The following is a 27,749-nucleotide window of genomic DNA, read 5'->3' as shown; positions in this document are numbered from 1 at the left end:
AAAGTATAGGGTGCCTAAGACTTCTGCACAGGACTGTAAATATATGATTACTGAGATAAACTCAAAATGCTGAACAATAATGTACTTTATTAATGTTTCAATGAAACAAACCAAAATCAAAGATGAATTTAATAAAATAAAATTTTACCAAAATAAAGCTTCCATAATTATTGCCAGCCTTGGTGCATCCACCCCTGGCATAGATAACATCATGGAGTCTTTTCCTGTAATGCTTCACAAGGTTAAGGACCACATTTTGAAGGGATTTTGGACCATTCCTCTATGAAGATTGAATGTTTTGGTCAGATACCGCATCAGCATGTTTGGCACTGAAACAGAGATGCATAAAGGAGATGCATGTCATACCCAGGGTGAAGTTTACTGGTGGGTCAGTGATGTTTTGGGACTGTTTTAATTCCAGTGGTCCAATGATATAATGATAATTATTGCAAATTATGAAAACACCAACAAAACAATTAATCTTAAATGTTGCCTTTACATGATTTTGTTCATGTTTACTTAAAAATAGATAATACATTAAATATTTTCAGTTACCAACAATGTAATAATGTACTGTTCCCGCAAGGTCTGGTGAAAGATGCTTGGTCATCTTTGAAAGTCACACAGGAAGAGACTAAAATGGGACAGGGGGAAGTTGGAACCACTGCTGGACTGTAAGACAGCCTCTGAATTTAAGATGCTACGTGTCAGCTTAATTTGAACATTCGAAAGAGTGAAGGCGAAAATGGAGATGCAAAAAATGAAGGGGAATGAAGAGAGATCAGAGGAGGAAAACAAGGGAAAAGAGGAAAGAAAACCTGAAGCTGACAAGTTATTGGAAGGTGCTCTTTTTTTTATATATATATCAATTTCAAATGTACTCACTATGTTTAGCGATCGCCGTACATGTTCAACAGTTCTAGCAAACTGTCTCTGCTTGTCCCACAGGAAAAAAAGATGAATCTGAGTACCAAGAACTGAAGGTTCCAGCTGAAGACATTTACTCTCATCCATCGTCTCCTTGTGCTTCTGCTACAACCATAAGAGGTACTATCAGTGTCAAGCCACACAGTACACCTGCTTTACTGTGTGAATGCATTTTAGAGGTTTTAATTGAGCAATTCACTGTTAGCAGACTTTATTGTGTTGTAGATATCATTTTTAAATTAAAATGTTTACCCATCAATCTACACACATATTTTTTGAAAGTTTAGCAAATTTATTAAAAATAAAGAACTGAAATCTCTCATTTACATAAGTATTCAGACCCTTTGTTGTGGCACTCCAAATTGTGGTCAGGTCAATCCTGTTTGCTTTTATTATTTTATTAGTGTCTAGAACTTGACTGGAGTCCACCTGTGGCAAATTTAATTGATTGGCCAGGCGCACACCTGTGTATATAAGGTCCTACAATTCATACTGCATGTCAGGACAAAAAAAACAAGCCACGGTGGTGGCAATAATATGCTATGGGGGTGCGTCTCAGAGGCAAGGACAGGGAGACTGGTCAGAAATGAGGTAATTCAGCCAAATACAGAGCGGTCCTTGGAAAAAAGGAACCTGTTCCAGAGTGCACGCAACCTCAGACTGGTGTGACGATTCACCCTTCAGCGTGAAAATTACCCCAATCATACAGCCAAGACAATGCCGGAGTGGCTTTGGGACAAGTCTCTGACTGTCCTTGAGTAGCCCAGCCAAAGCCAGTGCAGATTTAAACCCCATAGAACATCTGTGGAGAGACCTGAAGTCTCTCCACAGATTCACAGTTCACAGACGCTTTGCATCCAATCTGACGTAGCTTCAGACAATCTGCCAAGAAGAGTGGGATAAACTTGTATCTACAAACTTTGCAGGTTACCCAAGAAGAAGGGGCTTCTACAAAGTACTGAATTAAGGGTCTGTAAATTTATAGAAATGAGAGATTTACTTTTCGATTTGTAATAAATTGTTTACACTTTGTCATTATTGGTTACTGAATTGATGGGCAAACCTTTTAATTTAAAATGAAATCTACAACACAATAAAGTGTGCAAAAACTGAAGGGGTCTGAATACTTCAGAATGCTTCAGCATACATTTGTATACTATTATATCATGAAATGCAATGAAAAGGAGTTTTTTTGTTTTTAAAAAATAAAATTAATATAACGACTGTATCATGCAATTGTGCATCTCACGATTACATTATGAACAAACAGGTCTTTTTTTTCTCCCTTCACTTTGTATAAAGGAGGACAATAGACACATTTCATAGATTTATTTTCTTTGTTATAAGAAACATATTTTGAATCGACATTTGACAGAAAACTGTAATTCATGTTTTTGGAAAAAAAAACCCCAATACTTAATGTTTTTAATTTTCTATCATTTAGGGACATGCAAAGAAAGATATGTGTGTTTTGTAATGATGCCACTACAAAGGTTCAGTGTTAGTTTAAAAAATATTTGAATAATTGCTATAATTTAAATTATAATTTAAATTTTATAATCTCCATTATGTTGGATTAGGGTCAACAAAAAAGAGGAAGCGCGAAAAGAAATGACATGATTACCAAAATAAAAACATTTTTGGCCAGCAGCCATGCCATCATGCACCCAGCTCCTGCCAAATGGCTGAAGCTAAGCAGGGGTGGGCTTGGTTAGTACTTGGATGGGAGACCTCCTGGGAAAAACTAAGCTGCTGCTGGAAGTGGTGTTGGTGGCCCAGTAGGAGGTGATCCTCTCTCTGGTCAAATTATCTCCAATGCCCCAGCCCAGTGATGGGGACACTGCACTACTGCACTGTAAGGGATGCTGTCTTTCAGATGAGATGATAAACTGAGGTCCTGACTTGCTGTGGTCATTAAAGATCCGATGACACGCTTCGCAAAGAGTAGGGCGTTCCCTGGTGTACTGGCTAAATTCCCCACCCTGGCTCTTTCAAACTGCCACCTAATCATCCCCTGATTCAATTGACAAAAACCATTGAAAAAATTCACACCACTGTATATACTGTATCCCTGTCCACCTCAGCTTGTGTGTGGTGAGCATTCTGGTGCAAAATGCCAGCTGTGCATCACCCAGGTGAGTGCTACACATTGTTGGTGGTTGAGGCGAGTTTCCTACTCATCGCTGTAAAGCACTTTGAGTGGCTAGAAAAGCACTATATAAAATGTAATTATCTATCAATATAGATAGACAGATAGTTGGATTTACAGTGCCTTCCATAAGTATTCTTGGACTTTTTCCATATTTTGTCATATTACAACCGCTGATTTTATTGGGGTTGTATGTCATGGACAAACGGTGTGGAAATATTACATGGTTTTCTAAATTATTTACAGATTTAAAAAAAGTGTTGAGTGCGTATGTATTCACCCCCTTTGCTGTGAAACCCCTAACTAAGATCAGGTGCAACCAACTGCCTTCAGAAGTCACATAATTAGTTAGAGTCCACCTGTGTGTGATTTAATCTCAATATAAATACACATGTTCCATGAAGGCCTCAGAGTTTGTTATAGAACATTATTAAACAAATAGCATCACAAAGACCAAAGACCTCACTAAATAGGTAAGGGATAAAGTTAGGGGTTAGGTTATTTTCAAATTTTTAAAAATATCCCAAGCCTTGAATGTCCTGCGGAGCACAATTAAATCCATCATTAGAAAATGAAGAATATGGCACAACAGCACCGAGAGCGTTAATCAGAGAAGCGACCAAGAAGCCAACGGTATCTCTGACGGAACTGGAAAGTCCACAGGATTAGTCGTGCACTCCACAAATCTGGCCTTTATGGAAGAGTGGGGAAAAGAAAGCCATAAGCGATGCGTTTGGAGTTTGCCACAAGCTATGAGGAAGAAGCAAATCTCGATGTGTGATGGAAACACAACACTGCACATCACCCTGAGCACACCATCCCCACAGTGAAACACGGTGGTGGCAGCATCATGCTATGGGGATGCTTTTCATCAGCAGGTACTGGAAAATTGGCCAGGATTGAGGGTAAGATGGATGGAGCGAGGTCAGTTCTTGAAGAAAACCTCTTTTAGTCAAGAGACTTGAGACTGGGGCAGAGGTTCACCTTCCAGCACGATAATCACACTAATCATACAGTCAGAGCTACACTGGAATGGTTTAAAGAATGGCAAACAATGTTAATGTCTTAGAATGGCCCAGTCAAAGCCCAGACCTTAATCCAATTGAGACTTGCTTGAAAATTGCTGTTGACAGACGGTGATGCAACAGCAGCCATTTTGCACCAGAATGATCACCACAAATAAACTGAAGTGGATTATTTTTAATAGTCAATTAAATCAGGGGATTATTAGGTGGCAGGTTGAAAGAGCCAGGTTGGTCATTTATCCAGGACACCAGGGGAACCCCCTACTATGTGCAAAGAGTGTCATGGGACCTTAAATGACCTCAGGACCTCGGTTTGAGGTCTCATCTGATAGATGGCGTCTCCTACACAGTGTCCCCATCACTGCACTGGGGCATTGCCATTTATTTGACCAGAGGGAAGATCGCCACCTACTGGCCCACCAACACCAATTCCAGCAGTAACTTTTTCTGTTTTTCCAGGAGGCCTCCCATCCAAGTGCTAACCAAGCCTACACCTGCTTAACTTCAGCCATTCAGTAGGAGCACGGTGCATGGTGGTATGGCTGCTGGCTACTATATATTTTTACATTACATGATTACATTATTGGCATTTGGCAGACGCTCTTATCCAGAGCAACGTACAGTTGATTAGACTAAGCAGGAGACAATCCTCCCCTGGAGCAATGCAGGGTTAAGGGCCTTGCTCAAGGGCCCAACGGCTGTGCGGATCTTATTGTGGCTACATGTTATATATAATATTATACAGTACATATATTATATATAGCATGTTAAAATATATAGTTTATAATTTATATTGTATATTGCATTATTGGCATTTGGCAGACACTCTTATCCAGAGCGACGTACAGTTGAGTAGACTAAGCAGGAGACAATCCTCCCCTGGAGCAATGCAGGGTTAAGGGCCTTGCTCAAGGGCCCAACAGCTGTGCGGATCTTATTGTGGCTACCCTGGGATTAGAACCACCGACCTTGCGTGTCCCAGTCATGTACCTTAACCACTACGCTACAGCCCGCCCTATATATGAATATAATATTGGCTAAAAATAAACAAGACTGAGGCTACTGTATACACAACTCTGTAGCCTCAAACTAATGAATTGTGCAGCATCTGAACACTATATAAGCCCAGTCTCGGTTCTTTTAACTCATTATTCGTGTTTATACAGGTGGCTTTCTAACTGTTTTGTAGTGCACTCTGTAAAACTATGAATCGGAGCAAAAGACTAACATGAACGTCTTTGCTAAACCGAGAGAAAATCCAACAGCAACCCTTACCATGTCGAAAGAAGTGTACGAGGAGCAGACAATGTCCCACGCATGCAGAGGGTCAATGAACTAGTGTGGATGGACTTCAGACTAACAATCAGAACGATTGCTAAAGAACTGGGATAAAATAAAGAGTCTGTGAGGACCGTCTTGGTGGAAATTTTGTGCACAAAGATGGTGCCCAAATCACTCTCTCCGAGGACCCACCGCATTGATGTGTCCCGGGACATTTGGCAGCAGCTGAATGAGAACCCTGTGTTCCTCAACAGTGTCGTCACTGGGGATGAGACCGGGGTCTTCCCGGACGAGTATAGCAAGGGTCTCTGTTGGATTTTCCCCACAGTTTAGCCAAGAACTTGATGGTAGTCTTTGCTCCAGATTCAGAGAGTTACAGGGTGCACTTCACAGGAGTAATACAAGTAAAAACAAGAATTATAAGTTAAAAGAGCACAGACTGGGCCTATATACTAGTGTTCAGATGTTGTGCAACTCTATAATGTAATTAATTAGATTGAGGCTGCAGTCGTGTAATCAGCACTCACTTATTTTTTGCCACACCTCATTATCCCCATCCCCACACTAGTCTCTAGCGTTTGCAAAGGATGGTGCAAAAAAACCAAGAAATCCAGTGAGCAGCAGTTCTGCTGACAGAAACGCCTTGTTAATGAGAGACGTCTCCGAGGAGAATGGCCAGACTGGTAAAAGCTGACAGGAAGGTGACAGTAACGCAAATAACCACACATTACAACAGTGGTATGCAGAAGAGCATCTCTGAACACACAACGCTTAATAACTCTTAAGTGGATAGGCTACAGCAGTAGAAGTCTGAAGAATAAGTCTAATAAATACCTAATAAAGTGCCCGGTGAGTGTATGCTGCACCATTGATTGTTCCTTTTTTGTCACCAATCATAAAAAGTGTTTAGCTTCTGTTGTTGTGTGTTGAAGATTTCAACAACTTTTTTATTAACAGATTTTGTCCTTTCAAAATAAAGCCTAATGCCTTTAGTATCAAGAGGCTACATCTTTGAGTCAGGACCGTGGCATTGAAAGGCATACCTGAAAGGTATCTCCTTCAGGGCTGTGTTTCCCTCATTATATTACTGAATAGGATGACTTTGAAACTGCATACTACTCGTACAAAATTTCCGGTTGATTTTCATTGAAATATAGTACTTTAGATTAGTATGCTACAGTAAGTATGCAGTTTCGAACACAGCCTTAATATAGTTATTTTTAAGGGGTCCGTCAGATTTAATTTCAGTAGAAGCCTTGGTAAACAGACTTCCTGGTGCTGTGCATGCTCAACTCTGATTACATTCTTCACGTCGCAGAGAATTACATTTGAACTGCTGACTTCTAACGGCTAACCTCCTTGTGACCTTGTGAAAAGTATCATGACAGGCCTGTCTTATGAGACATCTTAAATGAGGTGTATGATGTAGAAGGTGACTACTTCTTTAGCCTTCGGTAGGCGTGTGCTTTCACACAAGCCTTGTTTAGTACTCTGATGCGGACCAAAACAAGTGGGCCGAGGCCGTGTAGATAGGGTGGTCTCCGGAGCTCGTCCAAGTGAACTCATGAGCGGTTACTTCCCAGTGAGAAAGCAATCGACGAAACGAACCGAAAACAACTCGTCCGTTGTGCAAAACTCTGCTCATGATGGGACGCTTTCGCATTGAATCGTAGGGCAACACATTCTGTTTGTGTAGCTAAAAACCGCGAGAAAGCCAACACATTCTACGGAGGTATCTGCAGGCAGCACGTTGTTTTAGAGACGTAGCCTTGATTCAAACGGAATATTTTCCTCATATACTGGACCCTGGTATACCACCCAGAGAGACGCAACTCTCAATACAATTATCCTTACACGCAGCTGCTTCATTTTCGATACTTTGCTTTTTTCCCCACAAAAGAAGACGATACAATTCCCGAATCAAAGTTTTGACCACCGAGAAAACAGTTTGCTCGCACGTGCCATTTGTTTACAAGTTATGGTCCTCTGTTAAATACAAAAATAAAATAAAAACACAAAACTAACCAAAGGGAAAGTGCAACATCGTAACGTATTCCTCAATGATTCGGAACATAGCAGACAAGGTGCATTTTTAGAACCCATTTTAATTCAAACCATAATGGGAGCCCTGGTCCAGCCGTTGTATTTATGGTTTAGGGTATAAAAGGCAAGGAAAGTATGCATGAATGTCACATAACTCCTTTACAATTACATATCTAATCGCACACAGCTATGCATTTGGAGCGAGACAGTCAACTAATACATTCGTAAGTGCGATTAACAAAAAACCCGAAATTAGAGACGAAATACTGGCACATAAAATATTCACGAGGGAGGAGGAGGGGGTCGTTGTGAGTGAAAGGAAAGCACGCAAATAAGAAAATTACACCCAAGACGCCATTTCCTACCGGCTAGACAAAACAGTCGTCCTTCATTATCAGAAGCACATTCCAACTCGAGCGTTAACTACTGATCCAGAATTACACGAAGGAAAAGGCGATATTTGCTAGGATCCGCTCTTTAAGAAAATAACAATAATCCAAACTGTTCATTGTTTACGATGAAAATAAAAATCGGTCGTGACTATGAAATCGCGGAGCCCAAAACTAAATTTCCAGATGAATCAACAAAATTGCAAGGTACGTAGTAGGTGGCTAGCATTGATGAACGACGCGTTTTAGTCATTTATAAATTGTTGATATGTAGGCCTAACTGTTAGGATGTGCTTTGAAGTGTGTTAATTTCTGAAGGTTGCATTCTGTTATTAATATTAACTCCTACTTGATTTGAAAATGATTAATATTTACTGATTATTTTCTTTTTTTTAGACGTCCAGAGAAGAGCTCGCCTCTACCTTGGCCTGTGTATCATTCTGGCGCTCCTTTCACTAATACTGTTGCTCGGAATCTGCATTCTCGGTACCGCACGTAAGTGTATATCGGAGGCACCGACATTCTATATGTACTTAATATGACTTACCGTCGCAAGACACGATACCATCATGTGCACCAGAATCAGTTTTACGAATATAGGCCGTATAACGCCGTGTTATTACAGAGCGACTTTCAAAAAACAATATACATGTGCATTCAATATGTTGTTTATGAGCAGTTCATTAAATTATAATGAACACTATAGCAGTACGTTAACAAAAGCTCCTGGGGAAATTGCACTGTGATAGTCAACTTACAGACCATCCAGACAACATTGTAATACATGTCCTTTGAGATTTGATTTGGTCAGAAGAAGGTTCTGTCTTGTGGTTTCTCAGGGCAGTCTAGGTGCAACGACGTGGAGGAGAAGAGGTGCACTCCGCAGGAATGCAGACCGTTCTGTCCAGACCAGGGTAAGGACTGTTAATCATACTGGCACAATGGGATGCCAACTGCACAATGGTTTTGCATTGTAGTTTGGATCTAAATGTCTTACTGATACACACGAACGCTGTTCTAGTGTTATTTAACCTGTAATTGCACCAATATTAATAGCAGATGAAAGCTGGATTGGTTAATATTGTATTACCCCATTTTCACACTTTTTGAGCCAAACATAACACTAGAGTATGTGTACATTGCAATCAGCAACATTTCACCTATCAGAGTGAATGGAATGTTTATGGTGTATGAACATTTACAGACTCAAATATATATATTTTTCCAAACACTGATAATGCAGTACATTTCTGTCATTTTCCTAGCCCTTCCTTGCACAAACTGTGATGCTGGGTGGCATGGGTTTGAGGGCAGCTGTTTTTACCTGTCGAATGACCTGCATACCTGGCGTGAGAGCAGAGATCAGTGCAAGAAAATGGCTGGGGACCTGGCTGTCATAAAAAATCAAAGACTTCAGGTATTATTCCCCATTGTCCATTCAGTGCTGCTCACCATAACATTTGGCAGAGTCTCTGTACTTCTCACCACAGCATTGACCAGACTGTAGTGTTTAATCTGAAAAACCGTTCTCTCTCTCTCTCTCTCTCTCTCTCTCTCTCTCTCTCTCTCTCTCTCTCTCTCTCTCAGGATTTTCTGGTAAAGAAAGGGACGATGATGTACTGGATTGGAGTGACCCATGTTAAATCTGGAATGCCCTTCTGGGTCAATGATACAGTGGCAGAGAGGTGGGTGTGTAGATTACAGGTCTATACCTCTGCTTCTGTCTGAGTATAAAACAAAACAGAGATGGTGATGGTGCTGTGTGTATGCTGTATTAACCCCCCCCCCCCCTTTCTCACAACAGCAACTTGGCCGGGAGCCAGATTGAGAAATGTGGATTTCTGATTGGAAGAAGTGACCCCAATGACAAATGGAAAACAACAATATGTTCACACAGTTCTGCCTACATCTGTCAGAAATGAGGGATGGTTTTTCATAATTGCATAAACTGCTACAATTCACACGCAATATTTCAGATGTTAGTCAATAATCATGCTTATTACAATCATATTAAATCAAACAAAACTTTCTGTACTGTTATGCAGTAATTCTATGATACATTATATGCGTAGCCTCATCAGAGCCTTAAAGAAATGTCCAGGAAAGTGGAATTTTGTTGTGCTTTTTATTATATTCTGAATGTTTTGCACTAAACAGTGAAAAAATATCATGCATATTTTGCTTGTTATAAAGAATATGTTTTCTTTAAAATAAATGTCTTGCTGATGTACCTGGTGAAACTACATTAACAAAATGTTTGAGCTTAATAATACAATCATTTTTTTCATAAATAAAGTGACGGAGAAGAAATTTGGTCTGATTATTCTCAAATATGAGTTAAGATACCTGAGCTTTTACTGCGTACTGGGGCACACTATTCATTTTATATGTCAACCCATGGACACCAACACAAATGGAAAAAAAAAACATTTACAATACAATTCTTTCCCCACATATTATGAATAAAGTCACACAATACTGCATCCATTTATTGCACATCACCAAGTAATTGTGAAGCTTTACCACGCAGGTGTGGTATGATGAGTCTCAGACAAACTCAACTTCCTGTTTGTCCGTATGGCCTTCCCTTTCTGCCCCTAGGCCCAGAGTGCTTCTGCGAATCACCTGCCAGCCTCTCAGAGATTTCCGCTTGTAGTTTGCCCTGGTTCTCTCCAGGTGTCTCCTCAGTGGGATGCCAGCAGCAGGGCTGTGGGCAATGTCACTTTTCTCAGTCTCTTCTTCCTGAGCTAGGTCATCTTCCTTGGAAAAAGCGTTGACATAGCGACGGATCTTTTGTACTGACTGGTCATTGCGATCCTCTACTCTGAGAAACACATGGAAAATGATACACAATTATTTAACATAGCCTACAGTTCAAAACTAATGTGAACAAAAGTTGTCACAAATATTTTTATCTATACATTAGGGTTTGGGAAGATATTCTTGTGTCATTTCACTGCTTTATGCAACACCCTGTTTATTTCCATATAACCCTAGCTTTGTTTCAGCCTCCAGACAAAAAATGATTAGCCTAGGAACTACGGTAAAGATTTAATGTCCTGGCAGAACCTCTTCATTCCGTTAACATTAGTTGGGGCTGCACCGCTAAAATCATGTACACCAAGCATATGCAGCATAGCCCTTAGAACCTCTTTCTGACTTGAGGCTTAATATTAAAGCCATTGGGTTCCTACCTGAGGTACCAGCATTCTCCCAGGCCGTACAGAAGCCCACACACCCCGAGTCTCGGCCACAGGCATCGTGGTAATCTTCTTTCCAGCATCAAGGTGGTAGCCACTACCTAGAATAGCAGAATGTGTGGAAGATGGAATGCATGGAAAAAAAAAGGTATTTAACTTCAGGCTTAACAAAGCTTTGAAGTTAAATTCAGTGGCAAACTATAGAAGAAATTTATATACTTTATTGAACCCCATGGGGTCATTTGTTCTCTGCATTTGACCCATCCTAGTTACTTAGGAGCAGTACAGTGCCCAGGGAGCAATGTGGGGTTAAAGGCCTTGCTCAAGGGCCCAACAGCCGTGCAGCTTATTTATTGTGGCTACACCAGGGCTTGGACCACAAACTGGGTCTCAGTCATGTAACTTAGCCACTATGCTACAGGCTGCCCCATAAACACAATGGCCTTAGGGGGTCACAAGAATGGCAGAAAGGGCAGAATGCCAAAAGGCAATAACGAAGGTGGCATAAGAATAGGATGCACTGCACACAACGCATCCAGAGTGTAGTTCTTAGATGTTCTTAAAAATGTTCTTAGAGATGCTAGATACCCTTGACAAAGTCCCAAGACACAAAAGAGATGTGAATGAAGACCGGAGGTATACCTGTGTCCTCCAGAGCTCGTCTCTTTCCTGGGCCACCCTCCAGTGTGTGTCGCTCATCATGGCGATGAGCAGGTTGAGGAGCAGGATGTAGGACACCACGGAGAAGGAGCAGTGCAGCACGTGGACGATGGGCGGCGTGATCAGGGAGTGGTCCACAGGAAGGTCCACCAGCCCCACGCTCAGCTCGAACTGAGAGAAGAGGGTGATGGGAAACGAACGGTAGGGGGGGAGAGCCTCGGGGTCCTGGGTCATGTACACCATCCACAGAGCTGTGGGGGTGGGAAGGGAGGGCGGAGGGGGTAACGGCAGGGTATGCAGTAGGTAGGTGGAGGTAGCAAGAGAGGAGGGGAGAGAAAGAAAAGGAGGAAAAAGGAGTACAACAAGAAAATGAGGGGGAGGGATGGAGAACAGAGGCAAAGGGGGTGAGTGTGTGGCAGCAGTGCAAGTGCTTTACATTAAAGCCCTAACTGAACGGATGGAAGTTCCAGATTAATTTATAACATACCGCATGCCAAAGTACCAAGTGCACAAATTTTATGCAGATTTAATGCAGCTACTTCCTGTCATGCACCATTTAGAATTTCCCCAGGATGTTGACACTTGGCATGCTTTCCCCACAAATAGCCTTTGACTAAGAATATAATTACTTAAAAGTATTTCCTTTTAAAGGAACAGTACTTACCAGTGGCAAATCCAACCAGCACGATGATACTCAGCCAAATAAACTTAGTGAGGTCTCCGAATATAATCTAAGGAAAAATGAAAACAAAATGAGAAAATTAAAAGATTTTAATGCAGAAAGATCAGAGAAAAAATGATCCCCTGAAAGGAACAGAATCTTGTAACTTTTGATACAAAAGCAAGTCAGTGACAAGTCGCAGAAGTGTAAGGATAATTGTATTAATTGAGTCTTGACAATGTGTGTTAACATAAAGACAATCACGATTGCTATTTTAAAATCTTTATTACAATCAGACAACTTTCTGAATGACGTGCTTACTAGGAGTATTTCTCTGTTTCTCATACCCTGTGAGATTAATGTCTCTGCTTCTCCTAGAAGGGGATAGCTAGCACATTCCGGTCTTACAGCAAGGTCAACAAGGGCTAATCCGAAGACAAAATACTGATAAATGTTAGTGGCCAGCTTCATGTCTTTTTGTTTTGGTAAAGCCGCCCCTTCTGGGTCAGTGTACTGAAAACTGTATATAAGTCTTACTATGTGTGGTTCAAATCAGAGAGCTGGTATGCTCTCTCATTTTCTGTTATGCATTTAAACTCAAGTATATTGTTGTTTTACTGTGGATCTGTTTCATCAGACGATGCAGGGCATCTTCCCTAACAGAGGCGTGAGGTTTTTTTCATATAGTACACACTACTGAGGGGAGACTGGTCTGGAAGAACGTGTACCTTCTGTATCATGATGACATAGGGCCCCAGCATCTGAAAGCCGCGGGCGAAGTACATGACGTTGCACCAGCCCAGGACCAGACATACCGCCATCAGGACCATCTCGCCAGGCATGCCGCTCACCCGTAGCACGCACAGCAGCACCACCAAGCACGCGTAGCTGATCCTGACACAACGGTAGAGGGTTGAGTGATAAATGGAACATATTTAACATGGCCTCCTGTCCCTCACAAAAAACACATGTGAGCAACCGACACGTGAACGTGAGTACACGTCAGTGATAAAGTAAAGTAGTCCCACTTTGCTGAAAAGCTGTTTCAAGTCACATATTTTGTTTTCACATGAAAATTGTAGCACGCATTTTAAGAAGTCAGGACATACATGAAAATGTGAAGATGGAAATGACTCAATGTGACCTATTTTCTTTTTCGCAGGTTTACAAAAGCCAATCACATATGTGAATGAGATATTTTCATAAGAGAACACAGCAGAAGAATTTTAAACAATATACATTTATTGTGTGTGAGGCACATACAGTAAACCAGACTTTAAAATGTGTAATTCCACTTGCAAATTCAAATATTTTGATAAGAACATTTCTATAAGTTCCTCATATCATAAAAAAAAAACATATCTAAAACTTTGCTCTGTCTGCAGGGGCAGCACACACACTTACAGGATTACATGGAAGGGACCCCCAAGGGCAGTCTGCCCAAAATATCGCTTGGCTCCAACTCTCAAAATATCAGGAATCTGAGGGATCGAAACACACCAAAATAATGAAAATACCTCTTTTTCTCAAAAGTGTGACAGGTTGAGCACGCACAGGAATGTAAGAACCACGCATCAGTTATACTGACCTCCAGCAGCAGAATAACCAGAGCACCCAGGACACTGATGATTTCACCCACGAGACGCAAGTGGTCCTCATAGGTCACATAGCTTTCCTGAGACAGCATGAACAATACTCACAATAAAGGACAAAGTCTCTCTGGCTGACACATGCAGTAATTAAATTCAAACATGCGCACACATACACACACAAAAATGCACACACACACACACACACACACACACACACAATGCACACTGTATACACCTGTCACTGGCTGACACATGCAGTAATTCAATGCAAACATGCACACACACACACACACACACACACACACACACACACACAATGCACACTTTACACACCTCTCACTGGCTGACACATACAGTAATTAAATGCAAACACGCACACACACACACAATGCACACTGTACACACCCACCTCCAGAGTTTTCTGTATGCGGATTGTAGCATCATGTTCAGATATAGTGTAATTCTCTGGGGCATCCTTCAGGGGGCGGTATACACAACATAGTGTGAATATTCCGATATATAGGAGGTACAACAGCAACAACAACCTGTGTTACACAACAAAAGCAACAGATAACAAAACAGGTGTGTGATACAACAATTTCTTTTCTTAAAGTTGACAATTATATTACACTTTATTATACACTCACTGAGCACTTTATTAGGACATTTATTGTACACCTACTTATTCATGCGATTATCTAATCAGCCAATAGTGTGGCAGCAGTGCAATGTATAAAATCGTGTATAGGAGCATGGGTCAGGTTTAATGTTCACATCAACCATCAGAATGTGAAAAAAAATGTATCTCAATGATCTTGACGCTGGCATGATTGTTGGTGCAAGACGGGCTGGTTTGAGTATTTCTCTAACTGCTGATCTCCTGGGAGTTTCACGCACAACAGTCTCTAGAGTTTACTCAGAATGGTACAAAAAACATCACAGTGGCAGTTGAAGAAGCCTTGTTGATGAGAGAGCAATGCGTCAAACCTGTATGTGGATTGGCTATGGCAGCAGAAGACTTAATAAGTCTAAAAAATAAGTCTAATAAATACCTAATAAAGTGCTCACTGAGTGTATAAAGTATAACTAAAGTATAACAATAATACTTTTTTACTTAATAAGAAAATTCTATCTCATGTTAACACCATGGCACAAATAAAAACTTGGGTTGTAACCATAGGGTTGCAAATTTGTTTCCAGAGTATGCCATTCTATGTTTCAGCAAGCTATACAGTCCGAAATTGAAGTAAAATGGAAAACTAGGAATTTGTTAGAAATGAAATGGCTAAATCATTATGTTATTTCAGCAAGATGAAGAAATAACAGAACATATAAACCACTCCACAACATATGACCAGCTTGAAATGACCAGTTACCGGCTGTTTCAAAATATAGCTTGAGCTGGTCAAACCATGTTGAGTATAGAGCTGGTCTGAGCTGGTCAGCTAGCTGTTCCAAAACCTAGCTTGAGCTGTTTTTTTTCAGCAGGGATAAAATGTAACACAATAACATGGTCCAAGGGATATTGTCAAGATCAAAATATTGTAGAAACAAGGCACAGCTTGTTGGTATGCAAATCTGCAGGGCTAAACCTCTTGAAAACCAAAGCGTTATGAATGGAAATGGCTACCTAAAATAGTGCTTCCCATACAGATTCCACTTGAGACTGACCAGCTGCCTGATTGGAGTCACATCCAGCAGCCGTCTAGCCTGAATGGGGAGAGAGCAATGGGGAGATGAACTGTATGAATTGCGTAATACTCAACAACATGGTAAATGGTAAATGGCAGGCATTTATATAGCGCCTTTATCCAAAGCACTGTACAATTGATGCTTCTCCATTCACCCATTCATACACACACTCACACACCAACAGCGATTGGCTGCCGCAAGGCCCCGACCTGCTCGTCAGGAGTTTTTGGGGTTTGGGTGTCTTGCTCAGGGACACTTCGACAAAGCCCGGGCGGGGGATCGAACCGGCGACCCTCCGACTGCCAGACGACTGTCTCTTACTGCCTGAGCCATGTCGGCCCCACATGAACAATGTCTAGCCCCGAAATAAACAAGGCCCCATTATGTACCTCTTTCTTCTGGCTGCCCACGATGAGCTCGAGCACAGAGAGGTCGTCAGCCCAGGAATCAATCTCAGTCATGTCGTAGAGGTTGGAGGTTAGAGGCCCCAAGCTCCACTGCACGATCCGCCTCCGGTTCACCAAGTGCTGGAACACCTGAGAGGGGGGGGGGGGAAGACAGGAGACTAAGCGTGTATAGTCATATATCAATCAAAAAGTCAATTACATTAAAGGTACAATAGGTAAGATTTTTGTGTTAAAACATTGTTACAAGACCATTCTTAAATAAATCCCTAAAAATAAATCCGGTAAATCCCTTCCTATCATTGGAAAAAGCACACTGACATGTTCACTCACCCTCGGCCTGTGTTTATAGTCCTTAAATTGGGGTTTGAAAATACACAGTTGACGAACCGACACTCTGTACCAAAACATTGTATAACTGTACCATAATTCAAGCTCATTGGTTGAAAATTGGTTCTAACTGCCACAGCCAATGACATGGGGGGGATTTCAACTGCAGCGAAGGGGGAGGGATAAACAGTGTTGAGGTTTGAGGCTGTTTGTTGCTGCAATTCTGCTCTTGATCATTAGGAGTCCGAACATACCTATTCTACCTTTAATATGTGTCCTATGAGAACAACGAGTGTGCCTTTGCTTATTATTTCAATACCTGTGGCTTCAACTGAAGACATGAAAATCAATGTACAGGTATTTACTGTATATCCTTTTCTTTTTTCTTGCACATTTCGTCAGCATGCTTTGCTGCAACCTCCGCTGTCGGCTCAGGAGAGCACAGACAGGCACGTGCTCTTATATCATGCACATGATGTTACCTGCCTCTTCTTATGATGCCACAATTTGCAAGACGGGATTGCACAGCACAGGGGACCCCTACATAAGCACGGTTATCTATTGAAAATATCACTATGACCACCAACAGAGTAACTTTGAGGATGTCGAGTGGTGTACTGCACTGTGTATGTGTGGTATTGAACCTGAGGCGCTCCCTCTCACCACCACATTGCCCTCCTTGGCTGCCAGTTTGAAGGTGGTGAGCCCGCGGTAGTTTGGCAGCCTGTCGAGTGGCACCGATAGGTCCATCTCTGCATCCCGGGCCAGGAGCAGGTCCAGTGTCTGACATGCAATGGTTTTATTTGGCTGCAGAACCAGGATGTGCAGGACAGTGTTGCCTGAGAGACAGAGAGAAAGAGAAGAGGAGAGGAAAGGAGAGGAACAGGCATTAACAGGCTGAAAAACTGACTTAGAAAAGAATATAAACCTGAATATAAACCTCAAATTATAAGAAGGGAGGGGCAAGTAAAACTTAATAGATAGAAAGAAAGAATGGCCATTACCCAGATAGTCCTGTGCCCTGATGTTCGCTCCGGCATCAATCAGCATGGAGACAATCTCCTCATTCCCCATACAGCTGGCAAAGGACAAGATATGCTCCCCTGCAAGAAAGTTCAGCTCCTTTGAATATAGGAAAACTATATTTCCCCATGTATAACTGTGGCACACATTTCACAAAACTCATGTTGACACCAAGATTGCACTGTGAATCTGTTTCACGGCAAACGTCAGCATTGGTAAATAAGTCTTCCATACAGGTAGGAACTAAATTGTGTCCCGTAGGAGTTCATCTAAACCAACAACACTAACAGCGATGTTTGAGAATGCAGCACACATTGTGTTTGTTCATCAACTAAAGAGTTCCTGTGAAGAGATGGTCCAGATGGGTCCCTAAGAGATGTCGATGGGGTGGTACCCCATAGGTGCATACAATTGTACCCCAACTAGCAATAACTATATAACTAATTTGTACCTTTTTGCTTGGAAAATCTACCAATTTGTACCCAAAGAGAACATTTCGTAGAGTGCACACAAAAGCCCTGAAATTTTTTTTAGAGGTATATTGCTAAATAGGCATATATACTGGGACTCTCATTGACCTAGCGCTAATGAGCCTTCCCCGCTGTAAGTATTAGAGATCTGCTGACCACGGAATGCACATGCTTTCGATCACTTCCTGCAAGGACGTTTGTTGCTTTTTCTTCAGCTCTTTTGTGCATTCTGTGCTGCTTTTATCTGTGAATCTGTGCATTGATGTTGCACTGTGTTTTATTTATGAATTTGAGCATTGATGTTGTACTGTGTTTTATTTATGAATTTCTGCATTGATGTTGTACTGTGTTTTATCTATGAATTTCTGCATTGATGTTGTACTGTGTTTTATGTATCAATTTCTGCATTGATGTTGTACTGTGTTTTATCTGTGAATTTGTGCATTGATGTTCTAGTGCTTTTATCTGTGAATTTGTGCATTGATGTTGTACTGTGTTTTATCTGTGAATTTGTGCATTGGTGTTGTACTGTACTTTTATGTATTACTTTGTGTAACTTCACATATGTGGTCTTCTTGGTCAGGGCTCACTTTAAAAAGAGATGTTCTCAGTGTGACTTCCTGGTTAAATAAAAAAAGAAAAAAAGAAAGAGGAACACCCATCCCTGCACCTACAATTGTACCCCAACTAGCATTGTTGTTGTACTGTGTTTTATTTATCAATTTCTGCATTGATGTTGTACTGTGTTTTATCTATGAATTTGTGCATTGATGTTGTACTGTGTTTTATCTATGAATTTGTGCATTGATGTTGTACTGTGTTGTATCTGTGAATTTGTGCATTGGTGTTGTACTGTAGTTTTATGTATTACTTTGGGTAACTTCACTTATGCGGTCTTCTTGGTCAGGGCTTGAAAAAGAGATGTTCTCAGTATGACTTCCCCGGTTAAATAAAAATACGAAAAAAGAAAGAGGAACACCCATCCCTGCACCTCACCATAGTAGAGCAGGCCGCCTCTCCTTTTCCGGAAGTACAGTCCTGTGACCCTGGGGGTGGCGACATCGCCCCCTCTGACGATCAGCTCACGGACCAGGTTTACGTTCTGGTTCACCACAGCGATGTGAAGAGCAGTCATTCCTGCTCATCGGGAGGGAGGGAGGCATAGAGCACACAGCAGACATTCGGTCATTCGGCTGCGCCTACACGGCCAGACTACTGTGCTAAAACATAATTTTTTTTTACATATAATCTTCAGTTCACGCATTGGTCTGTAATCATTGAAAAGGCATTGGAAGGACTGACAAATGCAAATAATGAATTTATGCACGTCAACCTAGACAACACTGATCCAAGTCCATGCTATGTCATAAGCTAGCTATGGTGGGGCAAAACTGGGCACAGCAACTGGAGAGAATAAATACTTGATTCAGAATGATTCAGAATTTTGATTTGAACAAATATGATATTTGGTGTATGTATAAATCTATTAATGTCAAAATTTTATTGTATTGTAAAATTGTATAATTTACTTGCAAACAGTGGTGTAACCAACAGTTTCTTGTGTGTGGGTGTGCACGTTCGTGTGTGTGTGTGTGTGTGTGCATTCATGTGTGTGTGTGTGTGTGTGTGTGTGTGTGGGTGTGCACATTCATGTGCATGTGTGTGTGTGTGTGTGTGTGTGTGTGTGCGGGTGTGCACATTCATGTGCGTGTGTGTGTGCACATTCATGTGCATGTGTGTGTGTGTGTGTGTGTGTGTAGGTGTGCACGTTCATGTGCATGTGTGTGTGTGTGTGTGTGGGTGTGCACATTCGTGTGTGTGTGTGTGTGTGATTGTGTGCACATTCATGTGTGTGTGTGTGTGTGTGTGTGTGTGTGTGTGTGTGGGTGTGCACATTCATGTGTGTGTGTGTGGGTGTGTGCACATTCGTGTGTGTGTGTGTGTGTGTGTGTGCACATTCATGTGTGTGTGTGTGTGTGTGTGGGTGTGCACGTTCGTATGTGTGTGTGTGTGTGTGTGTGCACGTTCATGTGTGTGTGTGTGCACATTCATGTGCATGTGTGTGTGTTTGTGTGTGTGTGGTTGTGCACATTCATGTGCATGTGTGTGTGTGTGTGTGTGTGTGTGGCTGTGCAGATTCATGTGCATGTGTGTGTGTGTGTGTGTGTGCACATTCATGTGTGCGTGTGTGGCTGTGTGTGTGTGTGTGTGTGTGTGTGGGTGTGCACATTCATGTGTGTGTGTGCGTGTGTGCACATTCATGTGCATGTGCATGTGTGTGTGTGTGTGTGTGTGTGTGTGTGTGTGTGTGTGGGTGTGTGTGTGTGTGTGTATTTACCCTGGTACAGGTCAGAATTCATGGGCTCGTTTATGAGTTCTGGAGCTCCATCCATCAAACACACAGCTGCCTCCACATTGTCACTGAGTGCTGCCACATGTAAGGCAGTCTCTCCCAGTGCCCCTGAGAGAAAGAGAGAGAGAGAGGGTGAGCTTTATCACAGCCGACTCAACACTTCATAAGCACTGATGAACTATGAAAGCAATATTCCCCACAATGCATTGCACATGTCATGGATGATACTCTATTGATACATCCAAGGGGGAAATGCAGTCAGTGAAGAAAGGGAAAGAGAGACTTGCCTCTTTCAAAGATGTCCGTGGATGGACACTTCAGCAGCTTCTTTATTGAGCCGACATCATTCTCTTTCGCCGCAAAGAAGAGTGGGATGTCATGTATCCTGACACAGAAACGGAGAGTGAACGGGAGGTGTTCGGAGGAGTTTACAACCGCTGACTGAGTGTAATTACGGTGCACTAAATGCGGCGTCCGCACTTGCAAAAGCAACACAAAAATTACGCTATTGTGACTCATTACCAAAGCCTTCATACCACATGTGTTTTTCATGTGCTTACCATCACACGTTACCATGAAAACTCATCATAAGTCATAAGTAATGGGAAGAGTCCAGCTCATCTGGTTACTTTTAGAAGTGCTTCTCTTGGGGATATTTCACATTCCCTGTTTTTGCTCCATCATTATGTCACAAGCCAGAAATATTTCTATAATGCTTGATGCATAAAATGTATTTTTCACATGAAAGCTAAATCATTAACATGTTGTTAAACAAATGCAATGTCATATACAGGAGACTTACAGTAGTTTGCTGTATTTATTTTTTATGGATTTTTTTGTGGATGGCATTAATCACGGACATGAGCAAATATATTTATCTCTCTCTCACCTCTTGTTCTGCAGTAGAAACGTCTCGTCAAGCATTTGATTCCACCCTTTCCTGTTCTGGAGGCGGAACCTCAGCTGGCCCCACCAATGATTGAGCTCACCAGGAGCGGAGCGTGCCAGAGGCGGAGCCATAATGTCGAACGCAGGCTTAGACTGCTTCCAATAGGAGGGAAGGGATGGATCAAAGTCAAAGGAAGGAGCATCTCCCGACATACACATTCACTTAACATACTTAAATATCGAGTAGATTTCCAGTAAATTTGAAGCCTTAGGAAGGCATAAAATGTAATTGCAGCAGATATGTAGCTACACTTTAAAATTTTGCAGTTGGACTGATGGATAGGGACACAGAGAGAGAGACAAAGACAGAGAGAGAGAAACAGAGAGAGAGAGAGAGAGAGAGATCTGCACTGTGATAGGCTACTTCAGCAAACTGTAATTATGCTATTTGCGGCAATTTACAGCTCATGACTGACCAACCAACACTTTCAAAAATAGTACTTACAAATCTTACACAACTAAACAGCTATCACAATAGAAAACAATGTCATTACTTTGTGGAGTACCCAAGGTGTTTGGACATGGACCCAGTACATCATAATAAACATATTCCATAATTCTATTTGTATTTTGTGTAGGCCTACCATTTCATATTTATGAAATGTTTTTGTCTCAGATTGATTAAATAATTACTCATTTCTACTCATGGTATACTTGAGAGACTTTGACTGTTACATGAGTACTACTTCAGCTAGTATAAATCTTTATGGAAAATCTCGGACGCACCATTGTTTACAGGAGCACTGTGGGGGGAGGGGGGTATTTTAGAATGAAAGGTGGTCAATTTTGCAAACTATTTTACTTGTACTTTCAATAAACGAATTAAGTTATTATCTAAATAAATGATTAAATCTGTTTTGCCAAGTGCGCAAACCTTTTGGTGAATGTACATGCCACAGGTGAGTTCATGATGGTGATTAACATTTACTCATCAAGAGAAAATCAAAAACATGAAAGCCACAGGCTAGTATCGAGTATGACAACTGCTGGAGGTGAGCTTCGCTTTATACAAGGAGTCAGACTATCTACTGTAGGACTATGTGCTCTTCTTCTTTCTGTTCCTGGACAACAAGAGCCTGTTCACTGGTCCCTAAGCCTACGATACCACATGTCATCACAGCGCAGAGCGCACACCGCAAGTGCCCAACAGAGTTCGGCTCTTTGGGTCTGCGGCGCTACTGTCCCATTCTTTTCTCACGAGACCAGTGTCTGTTGCACGAACAGCGTGCGGGTGAGCCCTCTCCTGCTGGAATGCCGTTGTGTTAGGAGCCCAGGAGGAGGACGGGAAGCAGGCCCCTGGCCTCCCTCGCTGGAGCACCACACCTTCAGTGCAGGTGTTCTATAGCAACGAGGCACTTCCCCGACTCGTCTGTCACACACAGCGGCAGGGCGGCGTAGTCGCTCGGGAATGGGCCTTGTGACAAACTAAGGCCGCGGGTTTCAAATCCCATGTGGGGCATTGCTGTTCTACCAAGCTAGCAAGATACTTTAGTGGAATTTTTATAGTGAAATGTCCAGCTGTGTAAATGCACCTCTCCACCTTCTGCCGAAAATCGCAGCCGTGCCTCAACCAGGAGGGTGCTGCACATTGGTGGTGGTTGCGCCGAGTTTCCCCCTCATGACATCAAAGTGCTTTGAGTGTCTAAAAAAGTGCTCAATAAATGTAATGATCCATCTATCTATCTATAGTCTACTATATGTCTACCGTAAATGTGCACAGTAATTAGCACATCGTTCTGCACAATACTAATCTAACATTCCAAAATTAGGAGAACCTTAATTCACTGCTAAAAGGCCCCTTTGCTGCATTGCTGCACTGCAGATGAGTGCAGAGGACAGGACCTCATCCTGCTGCATGAGTGAATGCTCAAAAGAATGTGACCATCCAGCCTGCAACAGATTGTGCAGCAGTGTCTTAACTAACTGCAGTGCGTCGGCCGTAGCGATTTAGCTTCTCTGATGGAGAAGAACTGGCAAAGCAACACTTTTTGTGTGGTGACCTGAAACACCTTATTCCATGTCTCCAAGATCACGAAGCCATGGGCATTCTCAGATCTAATGCCCTGCAAGATTAGAAACTCTGGCCATGAACTCACAACTAAGCAAGCACCAGCAAGTCCAGACTCCCTCATACCTCATCCAAAATTGTTGTTCTCTTGCTCAAATGGGCATATTGGTTCTGTTATGTTATTCTCTTTTCACCATGTCCAGGCATTGCACCCAACAAGTCCAAGTGATGTATTGGTTTTACAACAGTTCAAGTCAAACAAGTGTATCATGATTGCACATCAATTTCCAGTGAAAAAAACTGATGCCAACACCATTTATTCAAAGTCAAAGATAAGTATTCATTAATTTATCCAAAATCCTAGATGCACAAACAGAGAAATGCATTTATTTTGATGCTGGGTAAATATGTGTATCAAGTAAACTTAATAGAATAACACATAGCAATGCATTACCACAGTGAAATGAAATTTAACCCTACATGTCAGCAACATAATTAACATTCAAAAGAACAGCCTACTTATTTTTCTCATTTTCATGAAAAGATAGATGCCATGCCAACTTTTTTAAGATACAGTATAGAAGGACATTCAACATATGATTATCGGTTAAAGAAATTAGTCTATGCAGCCTTACTTTACTATACTCTGTTATACCTGCTATTAGGAAGAAGAAAAAAGTCCAATGAAGCCTTACCTTAAATCAGTATCAAATAGCACTGCCCAAATTCATATATATGTTCAACAATATTTAATGATATACTGAAACTCCATTGTTAGCCAACTGTTCATGAGTTCATGAACTATGCATTCATCTATGACTAAAGTTCTTGTTTATGTACATTTATATAGGTAGATTTGTGAGATTAAATTGGGGGAGGAGAAAGAGACAGAAGGGAGGAGAGAAAGAGAAAGAGGGAATGAGATCTAGCCACAGCAATAGGCCACTTCTACACTGTTATTAGGGTTGTTGGTACAGTTCACTGCCCATGACTGAGAGATAGATAGATAGGGAGAGAGAGAGAGAGAGAGAGAGAGAGAGAGAGAGAGAGAATCCTTAACTAAAACAATGGAATGCAAAAAAGGAGGAAAAAAATCACAGTGCATATACTGAACATAATTTATGTCTAGTCTGAAAACCACGTTTGTATGTCAGTAGTGACTTGCTTACCTTGGCGAACTTTCGGGACAGGTCCATTTTCCACATTGTGATTTTTCGGTTCAGTTCCACCGCCTGTATGACCACCACAAACAACTTGGCAACAAAATTAACGTCATCAGTTCTTATTATTATTACAGATAAGAAACTGAACAACTCGTTTCGGAAATGCTGACACTCTAACACGGTGTAGACGTGCATTTATAATCCAAAGAGTCGGCAATACCTTGTCTCTGAAGCTTGTGGTCCAGGCCTCAACTATAGACCGACGCTGAACCCCAATCCACTCCGGCGGAGCGGTGGCCCCTTATCCCGACCTGGAATGGAATAGGCAAGTGACTGGTGGTGGAGTCGCCTTGGGTGGTTTGCCAACCTAGCAAACGAACATCCTGAATTTCTGGTTTATACCCCCACCCCAATGGGCAGTGGGAGAGCCTCACATTTTTTATTCACTTGGACTGCCTCGGGTTGATTTTCTAAACATTTCAACCTACCGGCCACAGAAAAGAAATATGTCGCATTTATGTAAATGAAAATAAAACAGATGAAACATTCTCTAAAATATATCCCGTATATACGCCGGATATTTTACCATAATTACGCAAATATCAGTTGGCCTAGGCATATATGCTCACATTTAGAAAGTCAACATATTTGCAATATATTATTCTCAGTAATTGTGTCATTTAACAACAAAATAAATAATAAAAATAAATAAACAAACAGTCGGTTTGTTTATTTATTATTAGTTGTCATAGGTAGTACCTATACAGAGTTCAAGTTATGTATTTAAGAACGACTTAAAAACATGCAGACCTGAAGGTATGCGGAATACATCTAACTAGCAAATAGGTGCACTATGCACAAGGTAGTGGAATGTTTACGACATCTATTAAGTATGCAGGCCTAACTAACGAGTTCTGGATTATCTGTTCCGGTTAGTACAGGTTTACTGGGGCACTCTACTTTGTGTGTCCCTAATGTTGCTTACACGCGTTTGCTGTGATATAATGTATAAAATACAACCACGAATTGTGCCCCTGTCAGGCAATGAATTGCGAGAAGAAAAAGAGAAAATTTATCGTGTAACACGTATTTATGTGGGCATGCAGACGTATAAATCAAGCTTGTATTACAAAAAACAAACAGACTTGAATGGTAACCAAAAAGGATACTGCCCCACCACAATGCCCTCTGTAGCATGAACCTTACCATAGTCTACTTTTCATATTTATCCCTATGCTCTATTATATAGGCGCTATGCAACACCGCGGCGCTCAAAGGATTCAATCGCTGCAATTCATACAGAGCTTAGGGGCGCACTGCAGAGTTATTCCAATCCCCTGCGGTGTTATTGTGTGTATAAGAAGACGGCGGTCTGTCACAACAGTGATTGTTGTTTTGTCGCAACGATGATGATCAGACTGCGATGGCTTACAGAATAACATCCATAAACACATGGTAATTATATATCTGAAAGAAAATAATGCTGGAGGATTTCGTATTTGTAGGCATATAATAGCGTATACTGTACGCCTTGTTTTGAAGCCATTATTCTGTGAAAGGATACGAAATGCAAGTAGGCCTAAAACAGGCGACACACGAACACAGCTGCAATGAGGTTCCGCTAAAATCTTCATATATATTTTCAGTATTTATCTGATTATGTTCATTATTTAAAAAGGGCACCCTTAATGTAATCAGGCTTCAAAATAGGCCTATTTCCTTGCTTGTCTATGTGCTCACATGTAGCCTGTGTTGACATATTGGTAGGATACATTTATTTTCAGTTAAGCTATAATGTTTTAGAAGGACTGAACTGTTGGCTATAAAGGTCAATTTCTTGAAGTGCCTGTGATTATGTTACAAAAAGTGGTGAAATTGTGATAAAAAAAACAAACTCTTTTTCATTTTTCTTCCAAAAACATTTTGTTTTGCCTTTAAGCAACAGTGCTTTCCATGATTACAAATGTCAATATAAATAACAGTCCTTTACGAATCATTTGCTAGCAGTTACTCTAGCCTGATGACTAAGGGATTGTTAAAGGATCATGCTGTAGCAGCCACGTAACGTAGTCTTTCTAATAATGGGCTTTATGTATGCTGTATGATGACATCAGAGCTATTTGCGAGTTTAGGTGTCATAAACTATTTTGCACTGAGTTACAGAGGACTTGGAGGAAAGCTAACAGGCTTTACTTATGTTACAGAGGACTTGGAGGAAAGCTAACAGGCTTTACTTTTGTTAGGTCAAACTTGGGCTTCATCCAGCACCTCTTAATTCACCCTGTCTTAATGCCTCCCTCTGTCCATCATTGCCCTGCCAAATGGAGACTATGGGGCAGAATTAATACTTCGATTGTAATTTAGATTATACACAGTGAACTTTTATCCAAAGTGACAGTTGATTGGCCAAAGCAGAATTTTGCTACACTTCACTGCCCCTGGAGCAATATGGGGTTAAGGGCCTTGCTCAAGGGCCCAACAGCTCTGCAGATCTTTTCGTGGTTTCACCGGGGCTTGAACCTTCATTTACATAACATTCATATGTCCCAAACATTATGGTGCCCTGAAAAGGCTCAATGTATATAAAGTGCTCAAAGGTCTACATGGTGAAACCAAAGTGTATAAAAATACTAATTAAATTAAATTAAATTAATTATTGTGTCACACATATAGAGATATTTTGGTATGATTCCTGTTTTCCCATGTGATCTGCATCTCTCTCTTCCTCTCTCTCTCTCTCACTCTCTTTTATCTGGTTTTACTTTTGCTGACTTGAGCAGATGGTTTTCTCTGATTGCAGAGGAGCATTGTGCTGATTTGCATTTTTTGTGGGAGAAAAATGTTTCTTTTACCCTTTCAATTCAAGGTCATCCTTGTGGAATCTGAAGAAAACAGCTCAGCGTTGCACCAAATCCCACACGCCCATTGTTCTATTTATAGCATGCAAGTAACTAAAATTCATACAAATGTAAATAAAATCATTATTTTTATTTTACAAATTTTCACAACAGTTGAATCGTGTTGACACTCATACATATAAACATGTACACATCCTCTCACTCTCGCTCTCTCTCACACACACACACACACACACACACGCACTCACACACGCACGCACGCACACACGCACACACACACACACACACACACACACACACGCACACATACACACACACACACAAGCACACACAAGGAGTATAGTTTCCCCTTCACAACTTTAACTGGCACTCAAACCCTGTATATTCAGTACAGTTTTCACATTCACATTGCTCACAGTCCTTAGTGAAGTAGTTCTACGTATGAAACAAAGGGAATGTGAAATTGCACACTAAATTACACGCACATGAAGTGATCCGCTTCGTAACATGTCCGATTTTAGTATTGAAGAGGCACAGCACCTTGACGATAATGGAAAAAACATAGTAAACTGA

General features: G+C 41.3%; 2 protein-coding genes across 3 annotated transcripts; one reads left to right on the top strand and one right to left on the bottom strand.

The window, feature by feature from the left end:
* The first annotated feature begins 686 nt into the window (after positions 1-686).
* Positions 687-10,124, top strand: si:dkey-26c10.5 (uncharacterized protein LOC563797 homolog). 2 transcript variants are annotated; one of them, XM_061235776.1, is made up of 7 exons: positions 687-842; positions 949-1,047; positions 8,211-8,309; positions 8,654-8,728; positions 9,080-9,231; positions 9,402-9,499; positions 9,619-10,124. In XM_061235776.1, the coding sequence occupies exons 1-7, from the start codon at positions 746-748 to the stop codon at positions 9,734-9,736; spliced, it is 738 nt and encodes a 245-aa protein (XP_061091760.1). In that variant the 5' UTR covers positions 687-745; the 3' UTR covers positions 9,737-10,124. The 2 variants fall into 2 exon arrangements, with proteins under 2 accessions (XP_061091760.1, XP_061091767.1); XM_061235783.1 differs by lacking the exons at positions 687-842; positions 949-1,047 and adding an exon at positions 7,635-8,021.
* Positions 9,926-23,962, bottom strand: trpv6 (transient receptor potential cation channel, subfamily V, member 6). The gene is made up of 17 exons (XM_061235795.1): positions 23,851-23,962; positions 21,089-21,240; positions 20,487-20,584; positions 20,185-20,307; positions 18,843-18,983; positions 17,358-17,456; positions 17,017-17,192; positions 16,009-16,155; positions 15,558-15,637; positions 14,337-14,472; positions 13,924-14,010; positions 13,740-13,816; positions 13,064-13,229; positions 12,339-12,405; positions 11,657-11,925; positions 11,009-11,115; positions 9,926-10,638 (listed from the first exon to the last, which is right to left on the bottom strand). The coding sequence occupies exons 2-17, from the start codon at positions 21,217-21,219 to the stop codon at positions 10,362-10,364; spliced, it is 2,181 nt and encodes a 726-aa protein (XP_061091779.1). The 5' UTR covers positions 21,220-21,240; positions 23,851-23,962; the 3' UTR covers positions 9,926-10,361.
* Between the last annotated feature and the right edge of the window lie 3,787 nt (positions 23,963-27,749).

Source organism: Conger conger, chromosome 1 (assembly GCF_963514075.1).
Source record: "Conger conger chromosome 1, fConCon1.1, whole genome shotgun sequence".
NCBI lineage: Eukaryota > Metazoa > Chordata > Actinopteri > Anguilliformes > Congridae > Conger > Conger conger.
The sequence above is the reverse complement of the archived record's forward strand: the minus strand, read 5'-3'. Positions and strand labels throughout refer to the sequence as shown.

What these genes read in the sequence shown, in the direction of transcription:
- si:dkey-26c10.5 (XM_061235776.1), top strand. Translation starts at nt 746, where the DNA reads ATGGAGATGCAAAAAATGAAGGGGAATGAAGAGAGATCAGAGGAGGAA. An exon ending in ACCGTTCTGTCCAGACCAGG is followed by an intron (nt 8,729 to 9,079) that starts GTAAGGACTGTT and finishes TCATTTTCCTAG; the next exon opens with CCCTTCCTTGCACAAACTGT. An exon ending in TAAAAAATCAAAGACTTCAG is followed by an intron (nt 9,232 to 9,401) that starts GTATTATTCCCC and finishes TCTCTCTCTCAG; the next exon opens with GATTTTCTGGTAAAGAAAGG.
- trpv6 (XM_061235795.1), bottom strand. Translation starts at nt 21,219, where the DNA reads ATGGCTCCGCCTCTGGCACGCTCCGCTCCTGGTGAGCTCAATCATTGG. An exon ending in TTTCTACTGCAGAACAAGAG is followed by an intron (nt 20,585 to 21,088) that starts GTGAGAGAGAGA and finishes TTTCTGTGTCAG; the next exon opens with GATACATGACATCCCACTCT. An exon ending in TGGGCAGCCAGAAGAAAGAG is followed by an intron (nt 15,638 to 16,008) that starts GTACATAATGGG and finishes CTCCCCATTCAG; the next exon opens with GCTAGACGGCTGCTGGATGT.